The sequence below is a fragment of the Neolamprologus brichardi genome, chromosome 5 (genome assembly GCF_056152115.1).
Source record: "Neolamprologus brichardi isolate AB-2024 chromosome 5, ASM5615211v1, whole genome shotgun sequence".
Classification (NCBI taxonomy): domain Eukaryota; kingdom Metazoa; phylum Chordata; class Actinopteri; order Cichliformes; family Cichlidae; genus Neolamprologus; species Neolamprologus brichardi.
This window is the reverse complement of record NC_142108.1, coordinates 10,314,357-10,327,953: the sequence shown is the minus strand read 5'-3', so window position 1 is coordinate 10,327,953 and position 13,597 is coordinate 10,314,357. Positions and strand designations below refer to the sequence as shown.

General features: G+C 41.0%; 1 protein-coding gene across 4 annotated transcripts in view; it reads left to right on the top strand.

The window, feature by feature from the left end:
* Nucleotides 1-13,597, top strand: part of plxna1b (plexin A1b) — a 181,207-nt gene that overhangs the window by 136,086 nt on the left and 31,524 nt on the right. For all 4 annotated transcript variants that reach the window (XM_006784514.3, XM_006784512.3, XM_006784513.3 and 1 more), the window contains exons 11-13: nucleotides 2,075-2,171; nucleotides 4,790-4,980; nucleotides 11,298-11,449. In XM_006784514.3, coding sequence (XP_006784577.1) covers nucleotides 2,075-2,171; nucleotides 4,790-4,980; nucleotides 11,298-11,449 — 440 coding nt within the window. The remainder of the gene's footprint in view (nucleotides 1-2,074; nucleotides 2,172-4,789; nucleotides 4,981-11,297; nucleotides 11,450-13,597) is intronic.

Sequence of the window (13,597 nt, the reverse complement as noted above, 5' to 3'; positions counted from 1 at the left end):
GTAAAGAGGTATAGGGAAGGAATAATGAGAGGGAAAAGGAAAGAGAAAAAGGAGGGTTGGGAAGGAGGATTGCAAGAGAAGGAGAGGCAGAGGAATGTGTGAAAAGACCAAGGCAGACATGTCAGAGAACAAATTGAAAATGCCAATTTCACTTTAGCCCCCACCAGCTCACGCGCTTACAGCCCAGCCCCGGCCTCTTATTCCATGTATAAATGAATGGTGTCCACAGAATAACACACAATCACCTCTCTCTATCCATCTTGCCCTCGCTATTTCTCTTTCACCCTTTCTGCTGCATTACCTGCTCTATACCCCCTCTCTCTACCCTCTTTGTCATCCTTCCTTTTCACCATCTTTTTGTTGGTTTCACTCCACTTCTGAGCTTTTGATCACAAATTCCAAGTATTTTCACGTCTTCTATCATTTGGCTGTTTTTCTTTTCTGTTTGCCCATCCACTTTGCTTTTCACACCCTACCTTATCATTTTGTACTGTGCCAAGGCTAATGTTTTGTCTTAATAATCTAGTTGTAATGCAATAGCACTGTCTAAATTCAGAACTTGCTATATCTACAGCGAGACTGTAAAAGTTGTCTCTCTTTTCTTTTTCTTTTTCTTCAGTGTTCTGTAGGCCAGCTTCCAGGTAGAGTTGCTCAAGTAAATGTTTCAGTAGTTCACAGCTGCTAAATAAATTAGAGTGCAAAAATTTGCCTGAAAACACATTTTGAAAGAATTTGCCTTTAAAATCAGCTCTAAGAGCAAAGTGGTATTTTTTCTGAGATGCATGGAGACGTCTTTCTTTATTTGGATATCAGTGTCTCAGCCTTCAGGGCCCGCTAAATGTAAATCATCCAATCACAAAAAAAGTGATGAAAGAATTAATCAGCCATTCACACATTGTGACATTGCTGTGTCCTCTCATTTTCTTATCTTCTCAGTGCACATTTTTTAGTCTTTTCCTCCCTCAAATATATTCAAATTCACTGTTATTACAGATGTCAGGATAAATCTCACAGTATCACACTGGAGTGGGTGATATCACATAGTGGCAAAGTTGTAGCTAGATTCAATCTTTGAGGGCTCATAGCCCCGAGCTTGGGGCTTTCACATTGTTTTTTATCACCACTCTACTAGAAGAGAAAAGTCCTGCTATCTCTCACTCAGGGGCTATTGGAGATACTGACCATACCAAAGGTAGTGAGAGGGGCTGGGCACCATTAGGTCATTATCTGAAGTCTTACCAGCCGTCACCTCAACATTGCTGCTGACAACACACCCATCTTGTCATATAGTGTCTGCTTTATGTCGTGTGAAATGCAGCTAACAAAAGAGACGTTAATGATGTAAAATCTGTCTCGGTGAAGTCTGTGAAGTTCTTGATGAAGATGTTGTATTTACCTCACATCAGCAGGGGTTATTGGGGAGGCGGTGTAATTTCTAAAGCTGCATTTTATTTGCTGGTGATAATTGTCATTGATAATTTATATGTTGGGAGTTTGGGCAGGGACTCATAGGAGCTCTTTTCTCCGTTACCCGTTCATTTAACACGCCGCCATCACATCACCGCTTTTGAAGCTTGTTGTCTCATTTAAAGCAATTCCGTAAAACTGATTATGCCAACGATGAGTCAATTACATTTCAACTCTTATTAGTTCAGGATGCAAAAATGAAATTAGATGAGAATATTATTGTCAGAGATATATTATGCGTTTCATTCATCACTGGAATGGAATGAGTCATACAGTGATGGGGATTCCAATCTCTTAATCAACTCTGCGCTCTGCCAGGCAGCGGCGGATGTGCCGTGTGTAAAAATCACAATATAGCCTGTCTCTCATCATTCATTTTTATGGCCCTTCAACTCTGTGAGCACCGCAGGGTATGACATTACTACCAACCACTAGCTTAACTGAGTTTGCTCTTGGTATTAGCTGTGTTTTTTTTTTTTTTTCCTCGCTCTTATGAATTTATTGAAAGAATTTTATTGAAAGATGGAATGTTTTCTGATGCTGATGTAAGAAAAATGTTGAATGGATGAGTATGAATTGTAATCTCGTTCTTTGTTTTATATTTCAGTATAATTATGAGGGCAATGACATCAGCGACCTGCCTGTCGACCTGTCTGTAGTTTGGAATGGAAACTTTGTCATTGACAACCCCTATAACATTAAAGGTGAGTAATATTAAAGGTTACTTATGGTAGGAACTGAATGTGGTTGAATGAGTTAGATTTGTCTTAGAAACCGGGAAGGAATTCAGTGTCCTGCAGTGACGTACAACATTTATTTTTTTTTTACCTTAACAATTATATTTATAACTCCAATCAGCTCACTTTATAAAGCTATGCTGTGTGTCAGTTATGTAATAATCACCCAATCATCTTTTCTGCTTCATGAATGGCACATTACCCCCAAATACTACAGTCAAAAAGCAGCCATTGCTGGCCTATTGAGAGATTGAGTGGCTTCCTCCCACAGTCCAAAGACATGCATGTTAGGTTAATTGGTGGTTCTAAATTGGCCATAGCTGTGAATGCACTGGGCCCTGCAACAGACTCGTAACCTGTCCACAGCTACCTCTTGCCCTATGACAGCTGGGATAGGCTCCACCCCCACCACAATCCAGATGGATGGATTAGTGGGTGGGTGTTTTTAGTTGGTTAGCTGTTTTAAATTACCCTTGATACTGTTACATTTTGACACAATCTTACACAGTTACATATTTGAGAACCGTATCTGGATGACTGTGTGTGTATTTGTGTGTAGAAGAGGCAAAACAGTCACATTATTAAACTGTTTGCTTTTTCTCTTTTGTTAGCACACAGTTAAACACTGCACCCAAGGAATGTGCTCAAATCTTCTGTCAATGCCAGAGAGTTTACATATTCTAGTTTTGGTCATTTGTATTCACTAATGCATATATTGAATAATAATTATGTCCGTCAAGGCTCAGGTTCCACCCCACGAGACTCTTTTGTCATGGCTAATGGGTAGCAACTAGTGTCAAAGGGATCAATGTAATTGATATTTTCTCTCTCTAAATGTTTTAAATTTCAGTCTATTGAGTCACGTTTGGGATGTACAGTGTGTGCATGTGGTAGAGCAATGAGGCAAATTTCTGCTTTGTTTGCAAATTGTCCAATTTGAACAAAGCAGAAATTGGCAAGCGTCATGAGTCAAGGTGCAAAAGACCGCTACACCGTTAGTGTCTTAGGTTTACACCCACTAATATACAATAACACATAACCCTTTGCATTTTAACCAGATTTTTACCATGTTTTATATGCATATTGTTGCATTTTCCTGTTTGTTAATGTCTTTAGTGTTGTAGGCATCCGTGTGTATCTTGACTTGTGTTATTTTAATGTGATAGTGCATAGAAGACGTCTATATTTCTTTAAACGGTGTTAGAGTGCATTATATTTGATTTAATGTGAAACCACACCTCGTCCAGGAACCTTGGGGGGTAATAATTAAACTCATATACATTCTCAGTGCACCACTGTGGGAGAAGACAATGAGATCATGTCTGTTGGATATAATTACTGGTAAAAGTCTTTATAATGCTGTCTTCGTAATTATTGTGGGTTGTAAAGCACAGTGGGGGATGTAACATTATTCCCCTGCTGTGAGGTAAAGTAACATCATCGCCAGTTCGATATAGTCTGTGGATGACATGCACATTGAATTTTGTACAACAGAGGGAGTAGCATAGTCTGCTCCTGGTTGTTACTCATTAATGTTTAAGGACACAACAAGTAATGGGTATTTTGTATGTAGTATTTAATGCCAGGATTTGCCGTTATATCTTACATGTTTGTAAGTTAGTAATAATTGCCATTTGAAAGTAAGGTAACACCACATCACTCTGTGCTGTTTATTGATCGCTCTTTGTAGTCTAATTGACCCAAGCAAGCTGTTGTAGTCTTAAATGTCAGATATTTCTCAGTATGAGTGCTGTAACTGGTCTACATGTGTTTGTACCATGTGAACAAAGGCGTGTCTGTAGTATTGTAGTCTTTACTTTGAGTGGGGCTCATCACTTTGTGCATTGTGTGTTATCTCAAATGTAACATATCAGGCAGTGACCTACAGCCTAAATATGACTCTCGTCTTCTTCTCCCTTCACTGCCAGCCACCACTGTATTTCTCAGTGATGATAATCATCTAGTAGAGTGCAAGTGATGCTCACTCATCTTAAATACTGATAGGTTAATGTAATTAAAGGCGAGTCGTTTAGCAGCCAGTAATTGGTGTAGTGTTTCTTTAAAGCTGCTCCATGACCAATGGGATTTGGGGAAGGAATAGCAGAGAAAGAGAGAGGAAAGATTTACTCTTGTGTTCCTCGTGCCTTTGGGAAATCGGGCCTTAATTCAACTTTGGCTCAGTGACACTGAAGAAGTTTTGAAATTTTATGATAAAGTTGAGGAAGTGAAAATAAAGCAATTTAATTTCATTCAAAAGAAAACTGTCAGGTTTCTTATCTGCTTATTTCAGTCTGAAAATAAGATAGTCTTTGACTGGGGGGAGTTACAATCCAGCTGATAAGCAGCAACATGAGAGACTGGTGCAAGGATTTATAAAAACAAGGAGAATATGCAAACTCCACAGAGAGGTCCCAGCTGGGAAGTAGGTCTAAACCTTCTTTGATGTCTTTGAGGCCACAGTGCTAACCGCTAGCACACCCTGTCATTTCTAACATATTATATTGACTGGATGTTTTATTCACTTGGTAGCCTCAGTTCAACAGTAATAATTTCATGATGCTTCATTTCTCCCTCCTTCTCTTCAGCTCACCTGTATAAGTGCTACGCACTGAGGGATAGCTGTGGGATGTGTTTGAAGGCAAACCCCAGGTTTGAGTGCGGCTGGTGCGTTGGGGAAAAGAAGTGCTCCCTGAGACAGGAGTGTACTCCCCCAGAGAGCACTTGGATGCATGCCACAACAGGAAACAGCCGCTGTGCTCACCCCAAGATCACCAAGGTAAGACTTGATAATAATGACACATGCTTACACATATTGTATTGCAGTTAAGCATGATTCCAAGTTAACAGATGGTACATGTCTTGTTGTGCAAATGTACCCACACATACACACAGACCCCTATATCCAGACATATAATAACTACATGCAGAGTGGACTGTGCACAACAGAAATATTCTCTTTGATGGATACAACAAAATTGAAGAGAAAAATAAAGCAGAAATAGTTTCCTTTTTTGTAATTTCTCAGCTCATTATATCACAACATTTCAAAACCCCTTTTGAATGAAAGCTGTTTGAGCAAAGAATGTGAATCATAAAGTGTCCACATTCATCAGTAGCCCACTTTAAAAACAACATTGCATGGAACAGCTAAATTCAAGGTAAAAAGAATAGGCTTCTCTAAGCACTGCTAAGGCACACACTCACGCTGCTGATTGGTTGTTCATGACGTAGCAACTCACTGCAAACAACTCAGGGGTCTAAGAAGAGAGGCTTCACATTACAGTATGTTACTTGTAAGCAGGCTATGATTGCCTCTTATGTGTTTTTTCTACAAGAATCCAAACCAGATCATTAGTAAAAACAAATTATTCAAAAGAGGAGATTTGAAAAGTCTTCCTGCTCTGTGTCATTGTTTGGCCCCGGAGAGTGAAGGGGACATCCTAGGAGGGCAGACAGCAGAGAGGATAGACAACTTAGAAGCCAACACTAAGACTGCAACAGCAACACAGATGGGCTGGCAAGGAGGAGGCAGTTCACACACTCCAAGACTGAACACACTGACAAGATCAGAGACGACGGCTTCACACAGAAGCGCACACAGACACACACATGCACCTAAATGAAGAGTCAGAGAGGGTGGTTGTCTGGAGAGAGACAAAGAAGCCGAGGATGTGGTAGTGCGTTAATTGTGTCCCGCCACGGGTGCTGAATATGTGCGTGCACATGTGCATGTGTTCATCTGACAGGCTGGCAGAGCCAAGGCGTCTAAACACCATAGCGTAACCATCTGTTGCCACTAGTAACCGTGGCGGTGGTCCTCGTCTGAGTACGACCTGGGTCACAGTTCCTACAGCTCACCACTGGGACTAGTGCACACACACAGTGCGGTTTGAAAGCAATGCACTGCTGTGTGAGACGCGTCCTGACATTCAGCCCTCTCGTCAGTCTGTCTTCTGTCTTCTTCCATTTTTACTGTGTCTCCAACAGTGATTCAAACTTTCAGCCAAGCATTTCTTCCTTTAAATGTATCTCAAATAAGCTGAAGAATCATCTAAATTCTTCAACTTAAATGAGTGTGAAATATATGTTTAATATCCATGCTCATTTCATTGATGTTGACTTGTGTGACTGAAGCCCTCAGTCCATTTCCTGTGTGACACGGGCTCGTCTCTTTGAATGTGTAATGAAGATACTGGTTAATTGGAGCTCTGGCACATAGATAAAACCATTTGCTAATGCTCCCTCTCTCTTCGTGCTCGTTTCAGTTATCTCTTTGAAACAAGCATACAGAGGCAACTGGGTTGTGTGTGCGTGCTTGCGGGAGAGAAACGGGAGGTGGTAGGGGGGTTGTGCTCACAAGCATGTGCCGTTGCATGCATATGTAGGGGTAAATCCTGCCCTTGGGCAAGATGTTGGTGGCAGTCAAAGCTGGCAAAGAGCTTCAAAAAGCAGCAGGAGAAGAGACGCACTGCAAGTTTGAGAATGCAGAAGAAGAGACAAAGAAGCGGAGAAGAAAGAGACACTGGGGGAAGCGTTATCACCAAGCTGCGCTGCTGGCCCCACCTCTCTTCTCCACCTTTGACATTTACAGTTTGACATTTGACGCCAAAAGAACATCTGCAGATGACAAAGAAAATCTCTCCTTTTTCACCTACCATTTTATCTTTTTTTCCCCCCAAAGAGCATCACATTGGCTACACAAATTGAATATTATTCCACTTCTTACCAACCATTTGGTCAAATCCCCTTTTCCCTGTTTCATCTTTTTTTTTCTTTTTGCCTGATTCAGCCTGCTTTGTTCATTTATGCAGCATGCTAACTGCTGTGTGGCCAATAGCTGGTGGATTAACCACTAATTTCATTTGGACCAAGGAATGTGTGTTCAGCTGGGGAGGAAACACCACTGGAGACACACATGTGTGCACAACGTACACACAGTAAGAGCTGTCAGAGCAGCAAGTGTTTAACTTATTTAGTGTTATTTCTGAGTGGGTTATTGTCCATTTGATATTTTTCAGTAGTGTGCGGTGTGGCTACTGTGCCACTAACAGCTTTGGCACCTAGTACTTCTCTCCAAATGCAGCAATTAATGTTTTAGGTACTAAATGATGATTTTAGACATTGTAAGAATTTGGCTGTTAAGCTGATGAAGTGCTATTTTTATTGTGCTGCGTTTTTGTGCACTGACATTGTGCACAAAGATTAATTAGTACTTCCTTCCAAGCAAGCAAATACTCCCTGTGTGTGTGTCTCACACAAGCCAGCAAGACTCACAATGGTGCCCACACATTCTCAGAAGCCTCCAAATGAAAATAAAGTAAGCTACAATTTAGGTAGTCTGTATTATATTCTCAAAATTGCATTCAAAGCCACATGGATAGGGACACACACACACACACGCGCACACACTCTATGCCACTGTGTCCCAGTGTAGCACAGCAGTGTCCTGGTACTGGCCCTGGATGCTGCCTGGCCCTCCATTATCCATCATCTCCTGCCTGCCATCTCCTAGGGGACAGGAAGAGCATCACAGCTAGCCCTTAGAAACCAATTAAAACAACGCAGGCCATTCCAGTCTGTGTGTGTGTGGGAGGGTTGCATTTTTAGGGTTTTAGCACGTGGTAAGCTTGTGTGCTCCATGTGTTTATGTGTGAGTGTTTCTTGATGTTGTATATGTAATAAAGTGCATAAATGGATCTGATGGCCAATCATTTCTCCCTCATGTACTGCTTTAGTGGTTTTTGCCTTTGCCAGTTTTCTTTATGTCCTATCTCTTTTTTCTAGCTAGTCTCATTTGTTTTTCTCATCCTTTATGGTTTTTTGGCAACACTTTTTTTTAAATTTCCATCCCTTCCACTGACCATTTCCTCTATCTATTAACTATTCAGTATTTTTCATTTTCCTTTCCCTTATTTTGAATCTCATCTTTTGGTCTTATTGTTCCCTTACCTTCTAGCTTCCTTACCCTCTTGCTTGCAACCTCCTTATTATCAATATAAAGATACATATTGTTCTGTTTACGGGTGTTGATTGACCATGCTTCTGTGATTTGCTGATTGTATTTTGGAGCTAAAAAGTAAGCCCCCACTGTTACAAAAATAGGAGTATTTACCCAATGTTGGGTAAATACTTACCGTGCTCATTCATAAAGGGGAGGATTGTAACTGGATGTCAGCCACGATGATGTCCTAATTAAGCTCGTGTACTTGTTTAATGATCAGAGTTCAGCCAGAGGGATATAATTGGCCCCAATGTGATTCTGACTTCTGACACAGATTTGTTCCTGTTCTATAAGGCTACACATCTTCAGAGCTAATATTATTTGACTCAGTCACATGGAAACATTTAACGTTTAAAGACTTATTTGATCCCTCTCTTCTTTCACGTCATTGCCTCTATCAGATTGCTTGTGAGTTTTTGTTTTTGAAAGCCTTTCATATCACAGATAAACTCTGGAAGCCTTACACCATGTTCATATCATCTCCCCCCGTGTCCCTTGCCCGTTTCCCCCTTCCCCCTCCTCCTCTAATTTGCAGATGCTATCTGTGCACTGCTTCTTAGCCAGCCACAATAGGCCTGACATAAAGCCTCAAATACATCGGGACAAGTCAGCCACAAAGAGAAAAAAGCGAGTATGAATGAGTGTAGAGCGTTCTGATGGTGAGAGGAGAATAGAGCGAGTGTTTAGGCTGGTGGCTTTTATCAAAAAAGGCTCTTTGTTTGTGTTGTTTGGTTGTGGATGGAACAACGTGCATGTGTGTATGCGTCTCACTCTGTGTCTTTGTGTGTCTATGTGCTTGATAAGCCAGTGTTTATAGAAAAAGAGAGGTTGATTACCATATCTAAAGATTGTGACTGAGCACTACTGCATGCCAGTCATTCTTTTGTCTCCAGCTAAAATATATACATTTGGGCACACTGTCAAAGACGGACACAGAGACTGAAATAAAAGACACACGTTCAAGATGGAGTGCCAGCTGATAAATAGCCATTAATTAATATGTGCAGCATTTCATTTCTGGCTTGCATGACACTAGGCTTTGTTCCCATTGTGTGTTTGTATTAGTGGTTTTCTAAACACCTGTGGCTTTTACTAACCTGCCACCTTTTCCATAGTGTTAGACTGGGTATCATTGTAGCACCAGGTGGGGAAATATTTGAGTGGGTTGAGAGGTTAATCTAATTAATCTGTAAGACTGTAGATAAGCTTTAAAGAAGCTGAATATTGCAGAACATATTTTCATTGTTGGCATGGTGTCAGTAAGATTGATACTGTCATTATGTCTGAGTGGTAAAAATGAAGCTACGACTGCTGCTTAGCTTGGTACAAAGACTGAATGCAAGATGTGGCAGCTGCAATGGCTCTACCTATTGCCATATTATAATATTTCTGTTTTACACAAACAAGCCATAATATGTTAATTAGTGACTTTTGGTGCTGATAGCTTGATTTTGTAATGATTTAGATATCTGAGCTGGCTTTTTTCCACAACCTTTGTTCTTTATGCTGTGCTAAGCTAACTGGCTGCTGATAGTATTTCCTAAACTATTAAAATATTTATTTTACAAACCTGAATATTTGAATACATTATCCCTGCTGTCACCTTTTCCAACACTTGGTGTATTCCCATCCTTTAAAAAAAAAAAAATAGATTTGTGAAGTATGCGATACACACAATGTTTCTGCTCACAAGAGATGTATTTATTTGACAGTTCTGCACACCTAACAGTCCGTTCCGATTCAGCTCTCTCTCCCGCTCGACTCTGCCGTCACATATAGACAAACAGAAAGAAGACACTGTCATCACACAATCGCCACCACCTGTGGCTCACCTGCCTCCTGGTACCGCCCCCTTGAGCTCATTGCACCACTCCTCCCCTGCAGCTGCGCCAGGGACCACACCTCCGCCACAAGATTAAATGTGTAAATTTGTTAAAGCAAAGGACTAGTCGCACGACTTTTAAAGATGGCAAAGGTTTTGACCACAATCACTTAATTTCACTAGAATCACTGTCATTAAAGGATTCCTTCATAGAAAAAAAGTAAATTTGCACAGCGTAAGGTTCAGCTTTAGCGAAGCTTGACAAATGAATCAAACTGTTAATGAATCTTCGTGACAGTGCTGACCTTTGAAGGAACAAAGAATGATATGGAGGTCAAATTGAGTGAGTTGACATAGCTGCACACAGTTTTCAGTAATTCGTTGGATGGCACAAATATTAACCGTTTTAAGTCTGTGTTTCACCAGGTTTCCAGCGCCACCTCTAAAGACTTACAAGTGGAGTGGGCCATATTCTAGTTCTTGGTGTTTGTTGAACCGTCCAATCAAATAAAACATACGGGAGACTGGTCACTGTTTTACCCCTTTGTTTCAATGTTGACATGTTTGTCCGTGTCTTTGTAGAGCTTTGTGTGCCACACAGCAACTTTCTTCTACACCAAGCAGAAAATTTCTGAGTAAAAAAAAGCAGGATTCATAATCAATCTTTTTTTTTTTGTGTATGTGGCAACCTACACCCCCACTCCATGACATCCAACCACTAATGTCTCCCCCAATAACCCCCTCCCTGTTGCAACAAATGACCCCACTGCCCCGTCGTGTTCTAATCCAATTAGCTTTAGCCCTAATTATACTAGTAAAGACTGATTACCATTGTCTGCATTGGGGCTGAATGAATAGAGCCATGATTAGCGACTAGGCTAGCCTCGGGTAGCCATTAGCACCTCCGTACACCTGTCACAGACCTCTAGGGAAAAAAAATCAGAAACCAGGGGTCACTATGTGGTCTAATTGTATTCAGCCTATAAATCTTCACAACATTAACAGAGGGACGTAAGTGAGGGCTGGATGGGTAGGTCCAGGTTAAGTGTGCGAGTTGGCAAGTTGTGAATGTTTGACTGAATTGAGGTGGAGTTAATGGATTCAAGGTCATTTTTCATCGTGCTTAATGAGGTAGCAAGAATGTAATTCATGCAGAATGAAACATGACCATAATGACCTAAGTAAACTGCCATTCATGCTTAAACACAATATACGCCACATGTGTTGTTCTGCTTCACTTATGTCCTCCTTTCTTTGGTCTACCACCCAGTTGTATCCTGAGACTGGGCCCAGACAGGGAGGAACCATGCTGACCATCACTGGTGAGAACCTGGGTCTACAGTTCAAAGACATCCAGAATGGAGTCCGTATCGGCAAAGTGGCGTGCAACCCTCAGGAGGACGAATACATTAGCGCTGAGCAGTACGTTGGCATTGTCTCTTTCTTCACCCTGTGTCACCCACTGATTTTAAACCTCACTCTTTCTAAAACTCATTGCTTTCTTTTTTGTCTTGTCCCATATTGTTGTGACACTGAGTGCTAAGCACAGCGCTGTGACTCTCTCAGACCTTTGTTTCATAAAACCTTCAAAGGTTAAATGCTGTTTTCCACTAACAGACAAAACCAATTCCTCACAAATAGCCTCAAGCTGTGCATGGTGCTGCTACTTTCTGTACATGTTCAGTCCGAGTAACTCTGACAGCAACTTGAATAAAACCTTTTCAACTCAACTAATGCTCAGGTCCGGTCAAGCAGCATTGAAATACCTCATGTAACTCGCCTCATTAGGATTAATTTGACCCATTTTTAGATATAAGTGGATTTAATATTATCAAAAGTGTGCAATATACATCTACTGAAAGCTATTCTTCATATAAAAGGTTGTCATGTGAACACTCTAAGTTATGTTTACTGTTTTCTGGGAAATGGTGAAGTACAGCAGATTGCACAGATGTAACTCCCATTTAATAACTGCAGTTGTATATCCTGGGTAGAACTCAGTAATGAATAACAGTCATGTTCAGTTTATGACTGAGCTCTTTGTTGTAACCGTTAACAGGGTGCCTCTTTGAAAAAAATGTTCTTTATTTCACATGTAAACGATATCATGTGAATCATTAATTAAATTACATTCAGAATAAGAAGAAATCTGGGGCACTGTCACACTGGCAGTGCCCCATTATAGCTCCTCCAAATACTGGGGCAATGAAAGTACAAGATGAGTCCCACTTTCTCTTTTATGTTGTATTCATCTAAGCAGACAAAGATACGTTTTCTGATGAGAAAAAAATTGGTGAAGCTCGTCACAGTTGGAGGCGTCCTCAATATTCTATTTCCAACCATGTTGCTGTCATTGTACAAAAATGCCCCATTTGCTGAGTTTTGCAGCACAGTCCCAGCAGACTTGGTTTTCTTTCTGCCACCCTCACTAAGAAGAAACCAGAAGAAATGTGACTTTGATGGTTTGACAGTCAGGAAAACAGAATGCTGTTCCACACTCACTAGTGGGTTTAGAGTAGCGTAGTGACATGTCAGTCTTGATTTATAATTTATAAACTCGTGTGTTGTTTTGTTCAGACAGAGCAGAGCAGTTTTACATTTACTTCTATCACGAAGCCGTGCTGCAGCCTAACTTTTTTTTTTCCAAACATGTTCATTTTCTCCAAGTGATCACATCCAAACGTCAAGATGGTGACGTTTAACCCGGCCAGCTCAATAATGCTGCTTTTGGCCTGTTGCCATAGCACCCGCAGGAAGAGGAGGGCGCGGTTAGCAGTTAGGCTGTCATGCTAATTAAAAGTGATGTTAGCCATACGGTGCCATTAGTGTCCCGGTTGCACTCGTCATTCCTGTGACCCCATCAGAGCCATAGCACAGAAGACAAGACGGGGTCACAGCATAGACAGCACAGGTCAAAGGTCAGCTGCAAAAGAGAAGAGGATGTGCAATGACTGTTGGGCAAAACGTAGACACCTTGTTCTCACTCTGGCTTTATGCTTCTGCCACCTCTTCTACATCAGTTTCTATGATTGGAAAGAATTGGATTGCAAGGAAGTGTGGCCTTTTCCCACCTAAGTCATCAAATATTCACTACATGGTTTAACTTCACTTTGAGAAAAGTAAATCATTGCCAGCAGTGAAGAAAAACAGAACCTAAGCTCCCTCTTTTTATTGCCTTATTAGTAGTTACTATGTGACAATTTGACATATGTTTAATTTTTTACCATTCTACATTCCATCAAAGTTATTTGATTGAGTGAGGCATAATTTATGTTGTTGTCATCTTAGCTAATGTACTTTCTAACCACGTAATACCAGCTCAGTGTAGCCACCTGTCATCTGGGCAATAATGATGCAAGCGGAGCTGCATTCCTGACTGAGATTTGTCCAGCATTTTAATCATGGCCTCTGTCATAGCAGGAGGACAGGGAATAAATGAAAGGGAAAGTAAAAACAATGGAAACGCACATCATCGCAATGTGAAATTCATTGTTGCGGCCGCGATGCAGTTGCCATGGCCACCTGCAGGGTGGATGGAAGCAGGAGACTTAATAACTCATCTCAGGGAGG